The sequence below is a fragment of the Platichthys flesus genome, chromosome 7, assembly GCF_949316205.1.
Source record: "Platichthys flesus chromosome 7, fPlaFle2.1, whole genome shotgun sequence".
Classification (NCBI taxonomy): Eukaryota; Metazoa; Chordata; class Actinopteri; order Pleuronectiformes; family Pleuronectidae; genus Platichthys; species Platichthys flesus.
The window spans coordinates 13,759,373-13,783,713 of NC_084951.1; the positions used below are offsets into that span (position 1 = coordinate 13,759,373).

Genomic DNA, 24,341 nt, shown 5'->3' on the forward strand with positions numbered 1-24,341 from the left:
GAGAATATATATAGCGAAAGGGATTGCACAGACTCATTGGATTGCACAGAAAGGAATGAATATTGCAGTCAGGAGAGTTAAACCTGAATTAAAGATTAGATTAGACCAAGCATTAATGGCCTTATGTGTACAAGCAAGGTGGGGATGCAGCCATGTGATTTCAATGTTAGTGTTTAGGTTTATTTTATTTACAAGATAAGATCAAACGTAGTTGATCCACGCACCAGGAAAATTCAGTTGTGACAACAGCAGGTAGGTCAGAATGATGTAGACAAGAGAATACAAATATTGAAAAAGGGCAATAGAATACAGAAAGCAGAATATATGTATATGATTTCCACCTTTCACTGTAATGGTTGTAAAGATATGTTGTAAAGTACAGTGCAGTGGCACAGGGTGTTTGCACAAGCAAGTGGAAACAACTTTTTTATTTAAATGTAAGGACATATTGTGATGTGCAGATGACACAAATGTGCAAACAGTTATGAGTAAAGTGGCATCAGAGAAAAAACACGGACAAAAAGTGTGCAGTATTTTATTTTTCATTTGGGAGGGTGTTGTGGGAAGCAGTGGGAATGAAGGACCTGTGGAAGTGTTCCTTCTTGCACTGTGGGTGGAGCAGTCTGCTGCTGAAAGAGCTGCCCAGGGTCCCCACAGTGTCATGTAGGGGGTGAGAGGTGTTGTCCATGATGGAATTCAGCTTGGCTAACATCCTCCTCTCACCCACTTCCTCAGTGGAGTCCAGAGGGTAGTCCAAGACTGAGCTTGCTCTCATAACCAGTTTATGTAGTCTTTTACTTTCCCTCTGAGTGCATCCACACCTCCAGCAGACAAAGGCAAAGAACACTATGTCAAAAAATGTATAGTGTTCTGCAAACTCTGAAGGACCTCAATCTCCTTAGCAGATGGTGACGACTCTGGTCCCTCTTGTACAGGAGATCTCTGTTACTGGAACAGCCCACTTGTTGTTGAGGTGAAAACCAGGTATCTGTAGTCCCCCACGATCTCAATGTCCAAGCCCTGGATTTTTACCTGTGTGGGCTGGGGGGACCTCCTGTGAACGTCTATCACCATCTCCTTTGTCATGCAGGCATCGATGTTAAGGTGATTCAGTGGGGGAGGGAGCGATGACAGAATCAAATCTGTTGAATAACTAATTCAGCTCATTTGCCCACTCCTTGTCTCTAGATTCTGGGCCCCTCCCATTGTCCTTGCTGTGGCCAGAGATGGTTTTCCGGCCTCTCCACACCCCTCTATTGTTGTTCCTCCAACTTCCTGCTCTAGCCCATCGTTGCCCTTCCTTATCTGCTTCCGTAGCGCCCTCTGTACCCTCTTCGTTATGAATAGAGCCTATAGATTAATTAATATAATTTGCTGTTTCAGTAATGCATGGGCCAGACTACCCCTTCAATCGGCCCTTGGGGAAAACACAAACTCTGACCTAAAATAATAATAATAATAATAATAATACTGATAATAATAGTTACTTGTAGAATAGAGTACTTGTCTTAGCCTGAGGTATGCCAGGTTTACTCCATCCTTCCAGCTGAACTAGGTCTATGACCCTGTCGTACTCCAAGAGCTGGTAGTGTCCTCCAACCAGGTAAAGAATAACAGCATGATCAGACTGGGGCTTAAGGATATGTTTTGCTATCAGTGAACTAACTCTGCCCGACTTCTTTCTCAGGGTGATGAATGCTAGCTCCAACAGCAGCCTTACCACCGCCACAGCAAAACGCTTTAAAAACATAGGTTTACTTAATCTCACCTACAATCCAAGCAACAAAGTCACACTACCAAAACATTGTTACCTGCTATTAAAGTTGCCCTGGACTCACATATTGAAGAGCAAAACTCCCTGAAATGAACATACAGTACAAACCATTGGGCCGAGGTGTGAAAAGGTAGGTGAGGTCTCCCTCTGCAGTGAAGACTTACTGGAAAATGAAGGTGAACATCAAGGTTAGACATCTGACACATCCAGAAGAAGATAGATGGCTATTTCCAGGGCTCTGATGATGATGGACCACATACTGTAGGTTGCCAGGAGCAGCTCAATGTCCCCCAACCTTTAGGAAGATGACCCCTAGTTTTCATCCTCTCAGAGGGAGTTTTTCTTGCCACGGTCGCCAAAATATTGTTGGAGTATTCTATATAAACACCCACACACACTTGCACAGCAGCTAGAAAAGTTACAAGTGAGATCTGATTTTGCAAACTGTTTATTGAGTGTATGTTTCCCTCCTCAGAGCAAATGAAGCAAAGGAGGAAAGTTTTAGCTGCACACATGTGAATCAGGCCCCCGAGCCTAAAAACAATGAATAACAATCCATCAAAAGGCAACAGCAGCATATTTTACAATTTGCAAAAATAGCCCATTAATTGAGTGGACTCACACCTTCTTGCTGAAAGCAGAAGTGTTTTACTAACTCTAAACTAATGACCAATTTTTAAAGTCTGTTCCCCAGTGAATATTTCAGTAGTTTAAGGTGTTAAAGCTGTATAATCATCAGCTACACTCGCCCTTGTCTTAAAGTCATCATCGTACAGAGACTCATACGAACGGTAAAGATCATTTCACCTCTTAAGAAGGATTTGAAAAGCACATCATCTTCTCTCATTCAACCGGTCCTTGCGGGACGGATTTACAGCATGTAAATGAATGTGAACACAACATGATATTGAATCATCCAGCACGCAGGCTCACATAAACAGACATCTGGTCAATCATCACATATCACTTTCATGCCTACCTGGCACATCAGTTGAAAAATACAATGAGAATCACAATGCATAGCTTAAATATCACAAACAACAGACGCTCATAAACGCACATACACGGATACTGCATCATCTGAGAAAGTTAACTTTCAAGAAGGCCAACTGAACTGTTACACAACCACCCATCTATGTCTTACATCTGCCAACAGATTGTCTCATTAAGGGTTTTACTGATACATGTTTTAAAAATATTTTTCTGTTATAATCACCAAACACCTGTAACATCTCTGCTGTAGGCCTGAGACCATCTCTCTGTCCAGATGCTAATAGCAGTCATGTCATTAATGGATCTACAGTATCGTTTAGACAGTTAGCTTAGCTTCGCTCAAATACAGGAAACAGTCTGAGGTAAAAACTTTCTGCCCAGCTTGCAAATAAACATTTGAGGGGTCTGCAGCATCCCTACTGGCAAAACGGTGTAAGCCATAGGCATAAAATCATTGCCTGTTAAATTTGTATTTAATCAAAATTTCTAGAGCAACATTTTAAGAGTAGCCTAATAGCATTTTTTAATAATGTTTTAATACCTAATTTTAAGAATATCCTGTGGATTTTATGTGTATCATATCTCATACGCAAATGTAGAGCAGGCAAGAACACGGCACAACTGAGACGTGTGAGCTGTACATTTCTACTCTTATACTGCCTTGACTGTAAGATGATCTTATCTTCTGTCTGATGTAGTGTGAAGTGCTCTAGAACTGGTGCAAAAGGTTGTTGGCCACTAAATTGAATGAACCTTGCAGCACCCTGACTCTGTCTGAATCCCACCATCCATGAAACCAGAGCTGTCTCCACCTTTTTCCCACTCTTTGTAGTAAGCTAAGCTAACTGGCAAACTCTCCTCTTACGCTATAAAAATGCAGATAAGCATATTTACCACAATATACTATTCTCTATTAAGTAGTTTGTGTTTTGGGAGGCTCTGTTTTGAGTCACAGCCTGGTACAGGAGGATATTATCAAAAGAATGGTCCTATTCAGGGCTTTGTTCTCATCTTTCGATAAAATTGTGAATGCGTCTATGTTTTCTTTCTACTGGCACACAGAAGGCAACATATTGTACTTAAAGGCAATATTACAAGTGATACAGCAGTAAAATGCAACATCTTTTAAAAATATCCTTCATGACTTTGTACAAGTTCTTCAAAGTTATCAAATTAAATAAAATACAATAGAATTTAAAAAAAAGACAATTGCAAATAGGCAGTTGAAATGAGAGGAAACGACACAGACAGTGGACCGTCTTTCAATCCATATGAAAGACTTGAGGTGAAAGTGCCGCCCTGCTACTAAACTGTGACTGAAATGTGTCATCTAAAATCGATTTCATCCATCGTCGGCTCCCTGGTGAGTAATGATGCAGTTGGTGAAATTAAGTTTCAGTCTCTGCTTCTGCTCCAGTGATTCATGATACATTCATCACATCACATTAGCATGTGGTCTTCAAGTAACAGTTTTAAACAAATCAAAAGCACATTCGATTTGTCCGAGGGGTTTGAAACAAGACTCCATGATTCTCTCATTGTCTTTGGATGCCTCCACTTGGTCTTCATTTACCACAGACTGGCCAGACAGATGTAAACAGTCACTGAATATGTTTAAGTGCCATGGATAAAGTCAAATATCTGATTGTGTTTTCTTCCCTTTTTATCTCAATAAAGGTAAAATCCATAATTTCTTGGCTGTCCTACGGTGTTCAGTGTTCACGGTCTATTATCTTTGGCCAACGAGTGCATCATCCAGTTGATCTTGGTCTTCCAGCTCTCTCGAAGCGCTTCATTGAACTTAACTTTGAAATTCTTCAGTGCCTCATCCTCTGATTTGCCCAAAGCCAAAGAATCCTTTTGAAAACAAGATCCAAAAGATTGTCAACATTATTATGATCCTCATTGGCATCAGCAGCAGAATCATCATCATTAGTATTGTGGCATACCTTTAGATACTGGATGTCTTTGAAGGAGCTGAGCTCTGGCAGTCCTGCTGCCTTCATCATAGCGAAGAGGTTCACGAACAGCGTCCCGTTCCGACAGAGGATCTTGTAGGCCCACTCACAGTACTCCCTGAACCTGACCACATGGACGCAACATCACTTGTCAGTTATAACATATACTCATACACAACCGTTCCCTTAAATTCCATCAAGCTGCACCAAATTGTGCACACTAAAGTAGTTTTCAGACATGCACTGAACTCTGCAGAAACTCCTGACAAAATGCCGGAGTGAGAGCCTTTCTCCCTCCAGCTCTCTGGTGTCAAGTCCTCAGAATGTCAGAAAGAAACATTGTGAGAACACAGCAGTGGACCCTCGGCAGGATTCCCTGCAAACTCCGGAAAAAGTCTGGACCAAATTGTGTGGACGTTCTTCGGAGGTCATGTCTGAAAACGGCTTAAAAGAAATCTGATTCACAGATGTGCCTGATTTGTTTTAATAAAGATCATGAATAGTCGCAGATTACTCGCTACCTAATCGCTTAGTCACCAAGAAACCTATTCTCCCGACCTGTTGTCTACCACTCTACCCTACTTTCTGCATTGGCTCAAGGAGATGTTGTCTTTTATACAGATGGAAAGACTTTGACTGCACAAATCCATTACACAGGACAGATTTGAGAGTTGGAATTCCTTTCTCGGAGCAGTGTCAGATCACCTCATGTTAATAATGAAACTGACCTGCCTTGCTACATGAGCAAATGTGGTATTTAACTGGTAATTCTAATATCATCTTGTAAATAGTTATATTTGGTCTGTTTGTCATTATAAAATGGAAAACTGTAAATAAAGAAGCAAAACAATTTATCAAGATCCAACAATTATTTCATCAGAAATCACTGAAAATGTCTCACAATGTTAAACAAAGTGAAAAAATAAATACATTCTGGATCCACCACCTGATCTGGAGCCATATCAAAATATCATGGGGTTTATTCCCTGACCCAAACTACATCCTTCCAACAAATGTTGTGGTCTTTCATGCAACATCTTTTGCGTGACCTTGCTTACATACTTACAAACATAAAAACTTACAGGGGTAAAAATATAACCTCCTTGGTAAATGTTGTACCTCTCAAACTTCTCGCTGTTGTTCGTCCTTCCTTGCTGGATCACATGAACAAAGTCGTACGTCAGAATGAAAGGCACACGCTCCCTGTTGATCCCAAGTTTCCGCTTGAAGTTGCCCAGGAAATGCCCAAAGTCAATGTGGAACAGCTGAGGGACAAAGGTTAAAATGACTGTTGAGTCGGTTCTGAATCACTGACCCCACTCACCAACTGGGGACTGACCTGAATGATTTTGCTCCAAAATGACTCTAATCAGAATAAATTATCATGGAATTAAGTTAAAAGTCACAGCCAAGAATTATTAAGGTGGTTGGATTGTTGGGAACATAACAGTCGGTATTGTTTTTGTTTTTTTTATGTTTTACACCAGTTACCCTCACCTGTCCAGTTTCCCTGATCATGATATTGTCATTGTGACGATCTCCGATGCCCAAGACGTAAGTAGCTACGCAGTAGCCAGCACAGGACAGCGTGAACTCTTCTATGGCTTCATCAAGTTTGTCCCTGGTGACAAAAAGAGTCAGAGAAACAAGGGAAACCAACTTAACTACTGTGCAAACACATTCAGCATTCAGTCATGAGGTAGATTTTCCTACTGCTGTATGAAATATTCACAGAAGACATCCTGTGGCCAATTAATGATTGACTGTCACGTCCTTTAACGGTCTAGACGTGCATGGGGTTCACCGTGTTAAGCTTTTACAAATTTTCTCCATTCCGGGCGCGGCAGCATTTCAAGTTAATTACCTCTCTGTTCTGTCGTGCAGTCAGCTGAGCCTGTCCTTCCAACGTGACGTACAGAGGCTTATTCATTACACCCAACGGTACTCCCTCTTCAAGGAGCATTTAGAATGGACAGGACCTTCAGACTGTCTGGCACCAAATAAAAACCTACTCTCATTTAATGTTGCTAAAGCTGTAGTCGCCTGTGCACTTTGTCTGGGTCTGTCACGGTCTCACAACACTGCACACGATAAATATTTTGATATGAACAATTCAGACTGCACACACACACACACACACACACACACACACACACACACACACACACACACACACACACACAAACACGCACACGCCCACACACACACACACACACACACACACACACACACTGCATCTCTTACAACACAAAAATTATCTCCACAATGTCAATAAAATCTGGTTCCTGCTTGTTGCAAATAGAGCTACTGTGTTTTATGTTGTAAGACGTTGTTGTTTCTTCATTGAGATAGATTAGGAAAATGGATAAAAAATCTAAATCCGTTTGGGATCACGACTGATGTTGCTTAGTAAAATAGTATCATCCCCATTTAGCAATCATAAGACCTGTATAAAAAAGCTTAATAAATACTTCTTAACACTATAATATAGTTGTAAACAAATATAAGACCCTTTTAAACAAAACATAGTACATAAGGCCTTGGGCAACAACTGTCACCGGAACGAAGGGTTAAAAAGTATTTTCTTAACATTTTGACCATCAGATCAGGACGTAGGGACACAGCAGGACATAAAGGTTCAGAGAAGACAGACAGCCTGGAACAAAGGCTGTCTAGACCCAAGCTATCAGGGTCCCCTTCTACGAGCTCTTCTAATTCTGTTACATCGTGGGATAATAGAGTCTTTAAACATTAAAAAGAATTATGCATGGTGGTCTTTAAACATTAAAAAACATTATGCATGGTGGTCTTCTTAAGCAAACTCTGATTCTAGTAGAGATTTTTTTTTGAAAGGTGTGTAAAGTAAAAAAAAAAACCACAGTACAGAGAGCTTCCATCCCCCCCATAGAAAACACTGTTCCTGAAGCTCCTGAAACACCTCGTCAGTGGTCCGGACGATACCAGGACCACATTAACATTATGCACGGCATGCCCAGCGGCCATAGTCTGATCGGCCCTTTAACAAAGCCAGGTAAAGCGAGAGCCTGTTGGAACCGGCTGACAAATCGCAACACAGAGCAGACAAGGTCTTCATTAGAAGTCGGGCCTTAAAGGGACAGGCGCTTTAAAAAAAAGAGGAACTGCAGCTATGGACTGTAGGAAATGTGTATGTTTTCTGAATATTAGAGAATATATACCCTTTGAAATAATAACTCAAATACAAATGATCATAATATAATAATATAACAATATAATAGTATTATATAATATGTATTATCACAATCAGTCCCCTTTAAGACCAAAACCTTGACAAAGCTGGTTCAGGGGCACTTGGGATTACTCCTAGCAGGAATCTGGGAAAAGTTACTATGAAGGGACCGTTCGGACACATGTGGTCGCCCCGTGACCCTGATCATGATAAAATACTCAGAAATGGACGGATGGATACAAATTTGTGGTTTTAAACAACCTTGGTGCGAACATAAGTGACCCGGTGCCGGGTTCTTGGGTTAAAGACGTGATTCCTTCTACAGAGATCAGTGGACCGTCTTCAGACCAGATGATAGTGAACAATGTAGCAGCTCATCATACTCACTCAGGATTCTTAGATTTGAGCCAGTTGAGCAGGGCGTCCTTGTTGAATGCAGCTGTGGCGGCACTGTTACTGTTGTTGCGCTGGATGTTGGCGATGGTGTCCGAGTTCTTCACCACCTCGATGAGTCCCATCTTGTTCCCAGTGGACAAGCAGCCGTAAGGGATCATCCTGTGAGTGTGGAGGTGAAATTGACAGTTTTAGGTTGGTGTAGGAGATCTGCTCGTGCAATAACATCAGCAGCTGCTCCCAATGTACCTGAGATCAAGGCCTTCTTTCTTCCATAACGTTGCCATGAGCCTGATCATCTGGAGGGTCAACATGTCTTGTCGGAGATCTAAAGGTGATGAGTGAAAAAAGGTGGCATTAAAATTTCCTGCACATTTTATCCCTGGCTCTGTATGACTTCTAAAATTCCTCTTGTTGGATTTCGAGGGCTTCCCTTTCCGTGTATGTTTATGTTTATGTTTTTTTTTGCACTCTTATGTACAACTATGCATTTTAACCAGTTAGTGTCTCTAAACTAAATTAAACTACAGCGTGTGACCTGACATTTTGCGTCCACAGTATGTTAATATGCTGCCATGAATTCAGATTTTCTTGTATCTCACCATCTCCGTTCTTGAAGATGATGCCCACCATGTCTCCTGGAGCCCAGTGGTTCTCGTACATCAACCAGAGAGGCTTCATCTTGGAGTCCATAAATCTGCACTTATTTACACTGCGAGAGTAAACACACTCATTATGAACATTTGATCATCTTAACTGTGTGTCACGCTTATAGACTAAGGACATAATACACTATGGGCTGAAATGAATATTTCTTTTACAATATATGATGGGGATGAGAATGACGAGGTTGGGTTTAAAAAAAAAAAAGAAGTGTTTATTTAGGTTACATTCATATATTTTGCAATGCAGTATAAGCCAAGAATAAAAATGAAATTATGGGGGCAAAAAATTCAAGTGTGTTGTGTGTGTCTGCTGTATGTCTTGCGCTAACCAGATCTCGGTGAGGATGATGCTGGGGTTGAGTGGTGACAGAAGTTCGGACAGGGCCTCCAGGTAGGACTCCTGTCTGATACACAGCTTCAGGTCCTCGGCCGTCATCTTCTGGGAGCCCGACTTGACAAAGTCACTCAGGGCCTTCATTTTGCCCAGAGCCTCGTTCTGTAGGGCAGAAGATGAGATTTAGAACAAAACAAATACTCACACGTATTGTGCCTGAAGTCAGAGAGTACAACCACGTGAGAATACCTGTTTGGTTAAGAGCTTTATGTGGTGGATGTTTCCTCTGCAGTACGCCTCCAAAATCAGGCCAAAGCGCAAAGTCACAGACGCCACATGAATCTCCGACCTGAGTTGAACACAGACAGTTGAACAAAAGGCTGCAGAGGTATGTGATGTTGGGTTGTATGTTGGGCTGCGTCTCACCTGAGATGCCAAAACAGAAAATGTCCAATCATTCTGTTGGACAAAGCCCTCTCCAGCAGGAAAGTGGTGAGGTCACAGTCGAGGTAGGACTCATACTTCAGGACCTGGACCAGCTGGATTAAATACTGAAGTAGTTCATCGTCACTGTGTGCAGAAAAGGTGGACCATAGATTAAAAATTCAATTAAAAGACAAAAAACGAAATGTCTCATGGATGTAAAAACAAATATCTGTGTACCTGAGCTTCCTGAGACATCTGATCGTGAAAGAACGCACCGCTGGGTCGGGGAAACTGTAGTCCAAGAGCTCTAAGGCATGGATGGCAGGGAGGTCGGGCCAGTTCCTCAGTAAATTCACCATCTGAAGAGAATCAAATTACATTGTTTCATATGGTGAGAATAATTAAAACCCTCAGATTAACATGTAACATGCAGGTATTAAACGTTCAATATGTGAAATTATTAACCCAAAAGTGAGATGAGTGTTTTGTTTCTTTAGCACAACCTGGAAACACTTGAGAAAACAAAACTTAATCAAAGGGGGGATATTCTCCTCCATTATACCTGAACTACGTCCTCTCGCTTGCCCCACTTGGTGATGAGGAGCAGCTTTGACAAACTTTCAGGATAATGGTGGCAAACTTCAGTCCGGAGCTTCCACAAGAGTTCCTTTTCATCCTCAAAAAACTCGGTGTAGTTCTTGTTGTCCATGATTTCCTTTAGTTTCATGTACTACAGAGGATGACCCAAAAATAAATGAATACAAAATATTTGGTCACCAACAAACAGATTGTTTCTTTAACTGTAGAATGTGAGATGTGGAAAGTCGTACCTCCAGTTTAGTGACAACAGCTGCATCACCATTCCTCTCTATGTCATTTATCTGAAAATGGATGATGATAATTTAATTAAAGACTCAAATTAAATATGTATTAAAAAAAGCCTTTTGGGAATCAGTACCTTGTCCAGCGGAGGGTAATAAAGAGGATGGGGTCGGATGTTGGTGAAACGAATGAGCAGCCCTGCAGCACTGTCCACGTTGGGGTTCTTCTCGACCGTACCCATCGGGTTCAACAGCTCACTTTTGTCATCTGTGATGAGAACATCACATATGAATATTGCTCTGCTGCAATCCTGAACCATTTTTAGGATCATAATCCCTCTCTGAGAATTACAAAGATAAATAATGAATGCTGTTAAACAGGGCTGCAAAGATCCTCCATTCAAATTCTTTGCATCGAAGTTTGGTTTAAATTTATGACTGTGAATCAGCAGCTAAACTCACAAGCAGAGCTTCTGACCATTATGTGCATGTGCAGCAGGACTTTGCTGCTTCATATTTAGCATGCTTTTATGATATGTTAGAGGTTTAATAAACAAAACCATTTCTTGAATAATCAATGGTATAATCTATACAATACTCCAGTCTAGAGTTCAGATAATGTATAGCTGCAGCCCTACTGGTCAGTATACATGTCGCTGTACTTTATCAGCCAAACATCTGACACCAGCAAACAACAGCCATTTCCACATATTAACGTGGCTTGTGTGTTGCACAACAGCGAATGCATAATGTCTGAATATGTGCTTGTCACTTCGGGTATGACAGCCCTCACTGTGGAGGAGGCTGTGAACAAGTGAAGTGTTTTTTTTAAGAGGAGGAAATGTAAGAAAGGGCTATGAGGCTATATACCAGGAACAGACGGCCACGTGGACAGCAGGAACTCCCCGGTCTTCAGCTGGTCCTTATAGTCAAACACCATGGTGTTCACCCAGGCTATGGGACAATCCTAAGAGAGAGAGAGAGAGAGAGAGAGAGGACAGTGAGGAATGGGTTTGATGATTTCATTGCTTTGGGATTATTGATCATCTGCAGCAGGAAAATCATGGAAATTGTGTCTTTGAGACTGAATTTGCACATGGGAGCATATGTTTAATGTGTGTCTCTCAGCTGCTCTCTCCTCCCAAATCCTGCCTCTGTCTGTCCTTCACTGTGTCCATCAAACTAGTCGGAGTAGTCAGTCAAAGCTAAATTAAGTTTTGCTGGTTTTCGAACGAATCAACTAATTTCTACTTATTTCTTATACAAATGGTAGCTGGGATATACAATCAGACGAGTATAAATAAAACCAGCTCGCTGATTCTTTAAAGATAAGCTGTCCTCGTTAATCAATCTGAAACACTTGCACAAAAGATCCTTTGTCCGGAAATTATTAAAAATTTAAATCAAAGAGCATCAAGAGATCTTTGACGTTATGTAAAATAAGAATGTTAATTTAAAGGAATTATCATGTTAAATATTAAACTGCAAAGCAAAGAACTTTCCACTCTTTAGTAAAAGAGAAAATACATGAGTGAGTCTATATAGTCTCAAGTGTCGTGGCCAAAAGGAAAAACATCCAACATTTAAATGAGTTCCAGGCAATGATGAGAAGAGAAATGACTGGACCAATCACCGTTTTAACAATGAAACAAATGCATGAGAAAAGAAGCAATACACAAAAACAAGCCAGTCAAAAATAGCTCAACTTCCATCTAAGTTTCTGGTGGCAGGACTTCACTTCGGGGAAAAAGAAGAGAGAAGTGGCTCGGAAAGCAGAAGCGGCCTCAATACGCTTAAAAAAAACTCACACCTGCACAGCATGTTTGTGAGGTCTGTCTGAACTTGTTGACCACAGACTGCAACGCATCAAAACAAAAGCTGCTAAGACCTCAGCCACAGAAAAGGGGAATTAGTCGTGTAACACTGTACTACTCAGTGTACAGTGAAGTTTGTTTGTGTGTGTGCGTTAAGTCTATTTCAATGCAGCCTCGCAGTGAAGCACGACAGATGTAATTTCACTATTTCAACATCTCAGTGAGACAATACTTTTTATTAATGTTTTATCCGTATCTCTTTTATTCATTAATCAAACAGTTATTTTTCTCAATTCATATTTTGAACTATGAAAAGTAAAAAGCATATAAAACCAGAATAGCACTGAGTAGAAGACATATCTACACCAAAGCCCAACAGACCCCTTAAAATCAATCAAGCTAAACTCAATTTCACACTCCACTTAATGTGCCGGATTATTTTTTCTCATCAAGATCAATGAATTAATCACTGAGAAATCAATCGAAATTATGAAAAAAATGCCCTATCTCACAGATGGAGCCAAACATTCCTGAACCCACTCCCTGATTCAGATTCACATTCAGAAAATTTCCATAATAATACCCAAGAGCTCAAAATGTCCATTTCAGACCAAGTTAAAAAGTTGTTCCATTAAACTGAAAAGAGCAACACACCCGCACATTCGAGAATCTGGAACCACCAATTGTTGAAAAGTTAATTCATGATCAAAACTATTCAAATAGTCTAACAGTTCAGTACTAAATTAAGTATTTGTTCTATGGGTTTCTGACTTTTACCATCCAATATAAGTTTAAGAATTGTCTTTCTTTACAGTGCAGACAAGGAGCAGTCTTTATCTCCCGGCACCATGACATCCAAACATCGAACAGACATTACACATCATGCTTGTGTTGTTTATCAGTGTTTGTGTGAGGACGTCATGGTGCCCGGGAAATGACGTTAGCTGTATTCCTGACAGAGTGTCAAAGAAGTGGTTAACATAATCTAAAAAAGTGTTGCAGGTTGGCTTTACAGATGTTATCTGCTTGTAAAAATAACTTCTGGTACATACATCATTATTATATATACGGTGCATTAGTACATAAGACTTTGTTCACTTCAATCTTAAATCATTTCTTAAAACCCATTTTTACAGACTGGGTGATGTTGTCTTTTTCTTTTAATATGTAGCCCTATAGTCAATTCCATTATAGCACTACTATAGCCTCAGGTATACCCGGGCTTCAAATATTTTAATGTTTAATTGTTTTTATTTGTATTAATTTGTTTTTATCTGATGCTGTCTTCTTATAGTATCCTGTGTCTGCTTTTTTTGTGCGCTATATAAAGAGCTAAATAAATACAGTTGATGCTGATGATTATTTTTACTTACTTTACTAACTTTGAGTGATTCTTGCTACATGTTGTGTTTATGTGTAATCTCTTGTTACCAGGTTTGTTGTTCTTTGTCATGAGATAATAAAAATTAAATAGGGGTTGTGCTCTAAACAACTTTTACCCAAAGTGTTCCCTTGAGAGAAATAACAGCAGCAGAAAATTGCTTTGTTGCAGGGCTCGACTGTAAAGCGCCCGCGAGTCGAGGCCTTCTAACTGAGGAGTGAATTGAATGTAAAAATGCTCTGTGGGCCGGAGTGCTGTAAGTGACGGAAGATGAATATAGAAATCCTTCAAAATGTTCTTCCTGTTCTTAACTTCCTTGGAGTGATGTGCAGATAAAAGGGCTAAAGCGGATGAAACGTCAACCGCAGCCTTGCCGCTAAACACACTTGCACAACCAGACGCAGCAGCTGAACACACCCAAACAGCACACACTGACTACACACGAGAGAGGAAACGGATCTGTTTGTGCTTGTCAACAACTTCGCACTCACGCCAGGCCCCAACACTCGCCATGCTCCATCATGAGCTGTGTACCGAGGCTCAGTGCCGCCACAAGTTACCGGCCGGACTCACAGCTTTCTTGTTCTTCTTTTTTGTGCCGCGGGGTTTCTTATTTTTCTCGATGACGGCATAGAGTGCGAAGCACAGGCGGCTCATGCGAGGGAGGTCGGCCACGTTCATGTCAAACTCCAGCTTCTGATCCCACAGCGGCTCGGAGCAAACCGTCACCTCCGAGCTGGTCACCACCTTGCAGAGCAGTTCGCTGCCATGGTACAGACCGGCCTGCACCACAAGCTGCGAGGGGAAACACACACATACACACAGTAGTGATTAGATGAGGGCGCCTGACATGTGGTTTTGGAAGCTGAAGCACATCTGTGAGGGAGATTGTTTGTGGAAGATGTGCAGACTTCATGAGATGATTCACAGTTTCCTGTGTCACTATGAGTCAAAGGGTCGACACATTCATAGCCTAAGCAGGTTGCAATTCCTTTCAATGCTGTGCAGAGTCTGTCAAAAACAAAAGATAATTGGTGGTAAAATTCAATATTGTGGGAGCATTAAGCTCCTGCCTTTTGCCACATCAAGATAGTCGGGATCTACATTTACAAAATCTATGAGTGGTTAATTGCCCCCAGGGTGGGTTTTCAAACCAGCGCCTCACTGATAATGATGTGACAGGACAAATTTGCCATGAGTCATGATTTGGTCTAAGGCAGCAGGCAGAAGTGCACTTACACTTAATAACCCAAATAAACAGTAACATAGTTAGTTATGAACCTGACTCACACACACAGACACACATTAACAGGGTTCCCTGCGCAGGTCTTCTCACGCTCTATCTTATTGGCAACATTTGTAGACAAAAGAGAACGTACAGAGCAAAACATAAATTGTAGATGTGGATTGTGAGTGGATTTTTCTAGATGCTTTTGATTTTCAGGGAAACGTCTACATTTTAAAAAAGGTTGTCGCATTTCAACATAGGTCAGGGGTTGTATGCATGTTGTATGTATGTATGCTTCAAAAAATAAAGAAGCGCACTGAAAGTGAGAACGTGGAAGACACCATGAACTCTCTCTACTTTCTTAGAATCTAGGGGCTCAGAATGAGACGTATAAACCAGATAGGCCCTCCCCACTTCCTGTTTTGAAGTTTTAACCAACCGCCTTGATGAATTATGGGAAATGTGTGGTCTAGACCATGTGACGCCCCTATCAATTATATGTCAAACCCGCTGCTCCTACAACTGAAATTAAAATATTGGTTTACAAGTGAATGGCACATTTCATTGAGCAGCAAAGAGGGAGAAGCCTTTGCAAAGCCACAGCGCACCTTCATCCCTTCATCTGCGTTGACTCGGCTGCCCTGCAGCAGGTGAATGCTGAACGGCTCGTTGATGGACCACAGTGAAGAGGTATTCTGCTGCAGAAAGAAGACAGCAGAGAGAAACAATCTTTATTTCTACCTCCCGTCCTTAACATCACATTTACCTTTCGTTGACAGCATTCACTGAAGTCTAAAGGGCGTCAAACTGTTGCTACAACTTCCTGTTTGGCAACATGCAAAAAGATAGAAACAAGAGAATGAACCCTTTCAAAAGAAAGAAAAAGGAACATGTTTTGAAACTGGAATGAATAGACAGAGCACTCTGAAAGCGCCTGAAACAAATATTCACAACGTCCTTCCCTGCTGCATATAGAGCGTAAGTCAAACGTTAGCCTTAAATCAAAAGAGGCTTAAATAATCTGCATTGTGTCACACAGCATGTCTGCAGTGAGCCAAAGTCTGCGGTGGAACAACTGTGCTGAGGAGAGAGTAGAAGAGAGAGAGAGAGAGATGGGGAGAGAGAGAGAGAGAGAGAGAGAGAGAGAGAGAGAGAGAGAGAGAGAGAGACAGAGAAAGAGAGAGAGAGAGAGTGCTGCTCTGTTAATGACAGACGACAGTCGTCCGCTGACCTCTTACCTTCTTCAGCGGCAGCGGTGGAGGTCTGGACTGGGAGCGACTCTTGAATACCTGGTTGCACATTCTGCCCTGTTCCTCCTGAAACTTGCTGATGGTGGTGTGGTGAACCATGGTCAGATGAGGGTTCTGGCCGTTTCTCAAACACGAGAAAATGTACTGGTGAGACAAAAGACAGACAACAAATAGGGGGAGATTTTTTGTTTCGTTTACTGGTAAAGCCATCAGTCAGGTCACCCAAAGATATTTCCCAGTGTCCTGATGGTTAACTCCTGCAGGCTGTTCATTTGCTGAAGGTTAATGCAGCCCAAATCTCATTATGTGCGGATGGCTGGAGTTCCTCTCTGAAGCGCTGCGAGACAGATGTGAGTCACTCCTGCAGGTAGCTGCAGTTTGAAAATCATCAGTGGAGTCTCCTGCCACTAAAAACCTTTGCTCCTGATCTGACAATGACCTCCACCGTCACTGAGCCACACAAGAACTGAACAGAAACTCATCCATATGCACTGAGAAAATAACAGCTTTGGTGCTTACAGAGAAATATTCACTTCTTGTGCAGCACTGAAGCAGTCAAAAAATCTACAAATGTATCACAATAAAGTGACATTCATTAATTGTGTAAATGTTTGATTTCATTATTGAATGTGTGAGTTCACTTCTAAAATCGTTGGTTGAAAAATGACACTGTCTAAAGCAAATATCCTCTAAAACTGCATATCCACATCTGAAGGCCATAAAACGGGAGAGACCTATGGAGCTCTTTTCCTGTATTTATTCAAGAGCTTTGTCTTTCAGTTTTAGCGCATGACTTGTTGAATTTATGTTCAGATTGTGTATAACTTTTCATCAAACCCTGCCTTTGCACTCAAATAGCCCCCGTTTCATTTTCTCTGCTTCTGCTCAAACTGTGTGTTTGCATTCATCATCTGCTACACCAAACGTAAAGCTACACAAGAATCGCTTTAATGCAACAACCCCAATGTCAAAATCCAGAATCTTTGGAAATTCGTGAACCTCCTCTTACAGCTGCCTTAAGCCAATTGACCAAGCAGCAGTTTGAAAAAGAAGAATGAGGCCGGTAATAATAAAGCTCTGCCCATAGCAATTGGCTGGTTTTGGGGTCACTCACTTTGAACTGGCACAAGGGATGTTTCCCGTAGAGGAACTCCCACCTCCCGTTGACCTGCAGGGTGTAGTCCTCAGCCTCCTGCCGCACCGAGCGGAACACGGTGGCCTTCTTCTTCAGGGCGCTCCTCATCAGAGCCACCGGGTGGTCCTGGGGGTCCTGCTGCAGCATGAAGCTTTCCTGTAACATCAACACGGGACATGATCCAAACAAAACTTGCCAATTTCCCTGAAAATGAAAAAGTTCATCGTCTATGTCAGTGGATGTTGTTTGTCATATGGGAGGGGGAATTCCAAAGGTGTTCACATTTACTTTGAATCACCCTCAAGGAATTTGTCATTGCGAGACAGACGCACAGTCACAGTCAAAGTTGTTTGTGTAGTTCTCTGCTGCTGCCCCGTCAAAACCATAACATTTGCTTTGACAAATATGACTCATAAAAACACTCACATCGCACGCCTCAAACTTGACGTTAATGAACATCTTCTTGGTGTTTTTGGACTTGGGGTTCCCGCTATGTGGCGGCGAGCCGCACGGCTCCCGGTCGCACGGGAAGCTGTACTCCATCCACTGCTGCCACGGCAACATCTGCCGCTCCTGGGCCTTGTTCTCACAAAACGTGCGCATCTTGTTCCGGAACTCATTCACCTCATGGTTCTTCTGGGCCTCAAACTCATGCAGACCTGAAAAAAAAGTCAGAGGAGCTCCTTTCTTAAAGTGAAAGAGTTTTTTTAAATGAACTTTTACTCAAAGCTTAAAGTGTTCTGTTGTCTCCCCATGTTTTCTTTTATACCCAATGGAGTTGAGCTGAAAGTCTGCTTCTCATATCTTCTGTCAGTCCCGATTAAGAATTTACAAACTCATTTCTTTTCATTACCTTTCCCTTCGAAGGCAAAACAAGTCTCGATACCAAAATATTGAATGATGTACTCTCATCAGGAGAACTCCTAAGACAAAAGATTCAGCTACTATCAAAATAAGATGAGGAAATCTAGAAAACGGGTCACTTGTTTTTCCTCTGTCTGTACAGGAATACGTGTAGGTGTGATATGTACGATTTGCTGGAACCTAAACTCCAATCTGTCTCTCACCATACAACTAATAATGTCACGTTTGGTATTATAATGGTGGAAAAAGATTGTGATTTGATGTTGCAGACTTAACTTAACTTAACTACGTAAATGTCTGAAAACATTTACAGTCTTCAAAAAAGAGTTTGCACTGTGCTACAAACCCATATTTTATTTTATTTCTTTGTACCATCTTGTCTGTATCGAAGTTAGATAGTTGTCTACATCAGGGGTTTTCAACTGGTTTGTCTCGGGACCACCATTCTGACTAGAAAGTAATCCGCGGCCCACTGATGTGCCTAGGCGCGCGTGCCTACGTGTGTGTGTTTGTGTGTGCGTGCATGTGGATAGAAGGAAGTTTTTACATTTGGTTCTCCATGTTGGTTTTATTTAAAAACCTCAAACAAATCTAGATATATCTACTGAACAAATCTAGAAAAATCTGTGAAAAAAACAACAAAAATGGTTGATTTTCAGTGCTTAAGAATTGAAAACAAAATTAAAATGCAGTTTGTAGTTGTACTGCATCTCAGAACCATATGTTCATCAATATATAACGTTCATGACTTAAATGTACAGACATGTAGCTGACATGTTGAGAGAACGTTAAAGTAACGGTGATCATAACGTTCATGGTTTGTGCCAACTGCAGGGGTGTGCTTAGGCCCCATTTAAGCTTGTCTATTCATTCTGTTGGGAGAACTGCTAATGGATAGATGTAAGTGTTATAACTCTCCTAAGAAATGGTTTCTCAACTAGCAAACGTGGTAAAGTTGACTGTTATTGCAATTAATTGTTTTGGCTATCATGCCAATACATTTTTCTTATTACAAAGTATTTGTTTTTCGCTCTTTTGTTTTATTTAATATTTTCATTATTAATTCTGCCCTTTTGGGCCTTCTTTTTGGGAAAATAAAAATTCCCATCACACAAACTACATCTCCAACACCTCCTGAGAGTTTTTCTACCTAGGTCAACCGCTCTTCTACATCTCCCTTTAACACACATGCACTACTGGCAGTTTCTAGCCCCAGCCGATTTCAAGGTTCCACTCATCACCTTTATATTATTTAAGATATATTTTTCTTATTTTAGATATTTTTCACGATATTCAAGAGTAATCTGGAAATGTGTTGATGTGTTAATTTCGCGGACCCCCTGCAATGCCGTTGCGGACCATTAGGGGCCGCGGACCCCTGGTTGAAAACCCCTGGTCTATATTGTGTTCTTAGTTATATGTAAAACCTGTACATGACACTATTAAACTGCCATTTGTTGTTGTAAAATGAATACTTCAATAAATGAAAAAGAGAAAGTGGGTATCCCCAAGAGAACATTTTTGAAGAACTGAAACTGAAGGGTGTAAAAGGCAAAAGACAATAAATTATGACGACTAAATGTCATGAAAAAAAACAAAGAAACAATCACTTTTTTAATCAGAGTTCCTTTGAAGAATAGTGATTATTGGATTCCTTCCCACTCCCACCCCCGAATTACTGTCACATCATTTTATTCAACCATTCAAATTGTGCTGTTGCCTGTTGCTGAGGATCTTCCTCCGATTGGGAAAAGCAACAAACCAATCAGAGTTTTATTGGGACGACTAAGAACGGAAACTCTCAGTTTCCTCTGCCAAGAAGAAGCTAAGTGCCAAGAAAATGATACAGGTCGTTCTCAAAAACAGCATATTTCTTCTATCTACTCAAAATGTGTGTTGCACTACGGGAAACCCCTTCTGTTGCTTTTCCCATAAAATGAGGACGGATTTGTCAGTCACTGTGAATCAGTTTACCATCGATTATAAATGACTTTGTTAGAATGACTGAGATTCACAGGCCTGGAATCAGGCCGGAGCAGCTGGGACAGATCTCTCTTCTTTTACATGACGGCAGACCATCTTACCTTATATAAACCAAATGCACAACAACACCAGCAAACACCAACACCATGAAGTGGTATAATAACAAAAGATGAGTTCTTTCAGTTGGTGGGTTGTCGCTCACCTTTGCCAATCAACAGGCTGATTTGCGTGTTGGTGAGTTTCTCCACCCGGTCGCCCTCCCTCGCCACCAGCCTCAGCACGCACATGAAGGGCCGCACGTCACTGATGCGCCTCGATTCCTCCTCCAGCTCCTCCCGCTCCGCTGTCTGGTTGATGCAGGTGAAGACGTAAGCATCGGGGTCTCCCAGGGCGAAGAAGAGGGCCTCGCTCCTGGCCTTTTTCCAAACCATCTGAGACAGGAAACGTCAGGGTGACAGCACATGAGTTGACTGCGTGAAGTGTGATCTCCGTGCGGGTAATGGATGCTTTATGGAAACTCGGATTCAAAACCCTTCAACCAGTGACAACTTTGTTTTGCTGTATCTTAGATATCTGTGTCCGGGCTCAAAACGATAACCTATGGTGCAAAAAACTCAATAAAATGACCCTTGAAGTTTTTGAACTGTCTCTTGGAATAAAACCTTGTGAATCACTTTGACTAGAGAGACATTTAATTTCTTAATCGTCTTAACAGCTTCCAAGAGTATCATTACTTAACCCAGATAAATCAAACAGCCTGAAGTGGCAGAACTGTTGGCATAGAAACTGGCACATTCACGTTGAGCACCAGAGAGCTGGCTGTGTGCGCCGGGGACGAGAGGAAGGCTGGAGCTGCTTCTCTCAACAGTTGCATCACAAAAAATGTTCCGAGATGGATCAGAAGCCAACGCATGCATTGTTGAGACTTTCATTAGTTTAATGCCTGAAGGAGCTATTAAGGCAAGCAATTAGTTTAAAAGCGTTTTGAGTGAATTTAGTAAATAAAAACAGCCTCAGTGCTGTGCAGTCAATACGCTATATAGTGTATTAGAAACACAGGGCTATATTATAATAGATAAACGTGCATTTTATGATTAATAGATTGTGTCTGAGAGGGAAATCACATTCTGTTTTTTTTAAACACACGTTGCTTTGGACGTGAGCTGACGTACCTTTTTGATGCTGTTGATGGTGTCATTCCGAGACACAGGGAATTTGAGGAAGATCCCAGTGGGCAGCAGGAAGTCCATCATGATCTCCCAGACGCCCTCCTTGTCCCATTCCTCCTGCATCCCATACTTCCCCGGGGGCATGGTGACGGCCTCTCATTTACCGTCAGCCCCTCTGCTGCTGCTGCTGCTGCTGCTGCTGCTCACAGCCGTCCTAACAGAGGAAACACTGGCTGGGGTTAATAGGTTCTCTATTAACATGTGCTACTGTACGAGTACATGTGCTGTGTGTGTATGTGTGTGTTTGTGTTGGCTGGAGGTGTCACACACTCCTAAAAAAAACTGAATGATGGTGTATACTGAATTTAGCGAGGCGCAAAGTGAGCCCGTAGTTTCTTGCATCAGATCCTTTATTCATCCGTGCTGGGCCAATAGTAAATAAGGTATTGAATTGTACAATGAGGCAGCAGTTAACATATATTAAAACATATATAACACACAATATAATATATCAGTGTATAATGTTGGTAAACCGATTGAACTCATGCACCATCTTATGGGACCGAGTGCTCTGTCAGAACATCCTTTCCTCTGAGTTCAAATGAGGTGAACACACACACTACAATGAACTTCATTGTACTGAAATATAAACAAATGATAATGAAACATAATAATTCGACAGTTGATGTTGTGTTATTTTAATCACTGTACAGCCCGAACACTGTATATTTGTAATTGTGTAATCGTCAGTAGGTTCTCTTTAAGTAATTCTAGACTATTGATTTTGGTAAGACAACACTTGTGCTATGTGAGAGCTGCACAGGCTGTAGCTCAGTGTCAGATGAAGAGGGATTCGATCTCAATGTTAAAATGGTTTTCAGTGGATTTAACAAAAGCAACTCTGGTCTTTTAATATATTTGATAAAAAAGAAAAGGTGTGAATTCAGCAGAGGGAAGTGGAGAGAGGAGGCAGCTGCACAACACGACAACACGACAACACACACAGATGTAAGACGTGATGTGTTAGAACACAAACTAAGGGTATCATGGAGATGAGCTTATCCCAACCTGTTGGCGCAGACGCCCGCCTGTCAGCTCCGGCGGCCGGTCACCTTCTCATGGTTTCCCCGCAGCGAACATGGAGCCTGTCTGGAACATCACCGGGACATGTCTCCCTCCGCCGGCGGGCTGCACACTGCGGACTGATCCCCGGAGAGGAGGCGAGGTGAGCGGGTTGAGAGTCGGCGCCTGACGCCACGGACGAGCCGCTGTCACGGTTCTTGCGAAGCGGGGACGTGTGTGTTTGTGCGTGTGCGCGGTCACTGGTCCACAGACGGACAGGCTGAGCTCTCCCTCCACGGCCCCCTGCAGGCCAAGGGGCCGTCCTGCAAAAGTTCACTGAGCGCGAAGTGAAAGTAACACACGTCCTTCCTCAACAGCTCTCATCATCACCTTTGTCTGCTATGGAGCAGCAGGTTCACCTCACAACTACACAACCGATGACCACAAATCTTTTCTTAAAGGGATAGTTCGCCCAAATTAGAAAATTCACTCATTATCTACTCACCACTATGTCGATGGAGGGGTGGGTGAAGTGTTTGAGTCCACAAAACTCTTTTGGAGTTTCAGGGGTAAACAGAGTTGCCACCAAATCCACAAAAAAAAGTAACTAACTGGAATGCCCCCTCAAGTTGGAATTTCAACTCGGAAAAACGGTATAACCTTACCACCCCTGACTTCGAATTCCAAAATGGCTCCTCAATGTATCATCAGCAGTGAAAGCTGTAGTTCTTACTGTTTATTAGCCCTTCTGTCATTTGTCAGACACTACTGTCCAATTACTGTAGGTGGACGTGTACACTGCGATGTTAGTGTGCGTGAAATGCCGCTTAATGCCTTATTATGAACTGGTTTTGCTAACAATGGCTAGCTGGCTAACGTAAAGATTGTACCTGTGCAACTGGAACGCTTTCAACTCAGGTCATTCCGGTGAGATGTCATTCCGAGGGGTGAGGAAAGCGGTTAAAGGTTAAAGCTTTCCTAATTTATCAAAATTTATCAAAATTAGCTGATGGACAGTAAATAAACTACCAAATATTAATCATTTAAGTCTTTTGTCAGACGAAATATCAAATAAAGGCTTCTCAAAGTTTGAATATCCTGCTTTCGATATAAAAAAAATATGTTTATGTTTTGAACCAGGTTCAGGAAATATTCACATTGTGTAGACCTAAGTAAAACTAGCAGACCGTGATGTAGGAATAAAGAGTTTAAAGGAGAGAAATATGTGTAAAAGAATTCAATGCAGAGAAATGGCTCCAGAGAGTGTTTTACTATTATATATGCCATTTAAAAAATAATTACAACTGGCATATTTATGTGTATGTAGCATTTTATTGTTGTAATTTGTCTTTGTGGAACAAAATAGAAAAGTTGACAAGTCGATAATCCATTAATCGATCAATCCCTTTAATCTCCTCTTAAGGTATATATAAGGATATCAGGCATTATATTATATTATATTTTGTAATAAAATAATACAAAAATAATTAACTGACAAGAAATTGTTCAGCAAAGATAAAAGGGAAGTTCCAACTTTCCCCATTTGCTATCCTTTGCAGAGTTTCACATGTCTGACTGTGACCCACAATAGAACAGACGCGTCTGGTACTTAATGAAATTCTTGTAATTCAAACCGAGGTTAAGTGTATTTCCAGGTACCATCGTGTCCCTTTAGAAAGTCCGGCCCGCTGCAACGTGACTGCATGTGAAACTGTTGTTCGTGTGCATTCTTGACAATGCAGCCATTGTAAAACGTAGAGAGAGGCTAAAAATGTAGAGACATTTCCAAAATACAGATATAAATATTCAGACATGATAAAGAATAATTTTGTGAAAAATAAATTGTGATGTAAATGTTTGCTAGAAAAAATTCTTCAAACTAC

At 41.4% G+C, this 24,341-nt stretch overlaps 1 protein-coding gene across 1 annotated transcript; it reads right to left on the reverse strand.

Annotated features, from left to right (window-relative positions):
• Positions 1-2,206: 2,206 nt before the first annotated feature.
• On the reverse strand, positions 2,207-22,838 carry pik3cd (phosphatidylinositol-4,5-bisphosphate 3-kinase, catalytic subunit delta). Its single transcript, XM_062392232.1, has 23 exons — positions 22,465-22,838; positions 21,400-21,610; positions 20,430-20,658; positions 17,807-18,039; positions 17,360-17,536; positions 16,234-16,389; positions 15,604-15,693; positions 14,341-14,562; positions 11,443-11,539; positions 10,710-10,840; positions 10,582-10,632; positions 10,314-10,481; positions 9,989-10,110; positions 9,752-9,895; positions 9,575-9,674; positions 9,321-9,487; positions 8,929-9,038; positions 8,576-8,654; positions 8,321-8,488; positions 6,223-6,346; positions 5,845-5,990; positions 4,717-4,849; positions 2,207-4,624 (listed from the first exon to the last, which is right to left on the reverse strand). The coding sequence occupies exons 2-23, from the start codon at positions 21,538-21,540 to the stop codon at positions 4,487-4,489; spliced, it is 3,126 nt and encodes a 1,041-aa protein (XP_062248216.1). The 5' UTR covers positions 21,541-21,610; positions 22,465-22,838; the 3' UTR covers positions 2,207-4,486.
• Positions 22,839-24,341: the final 1,503 nt, after the last annotated feature.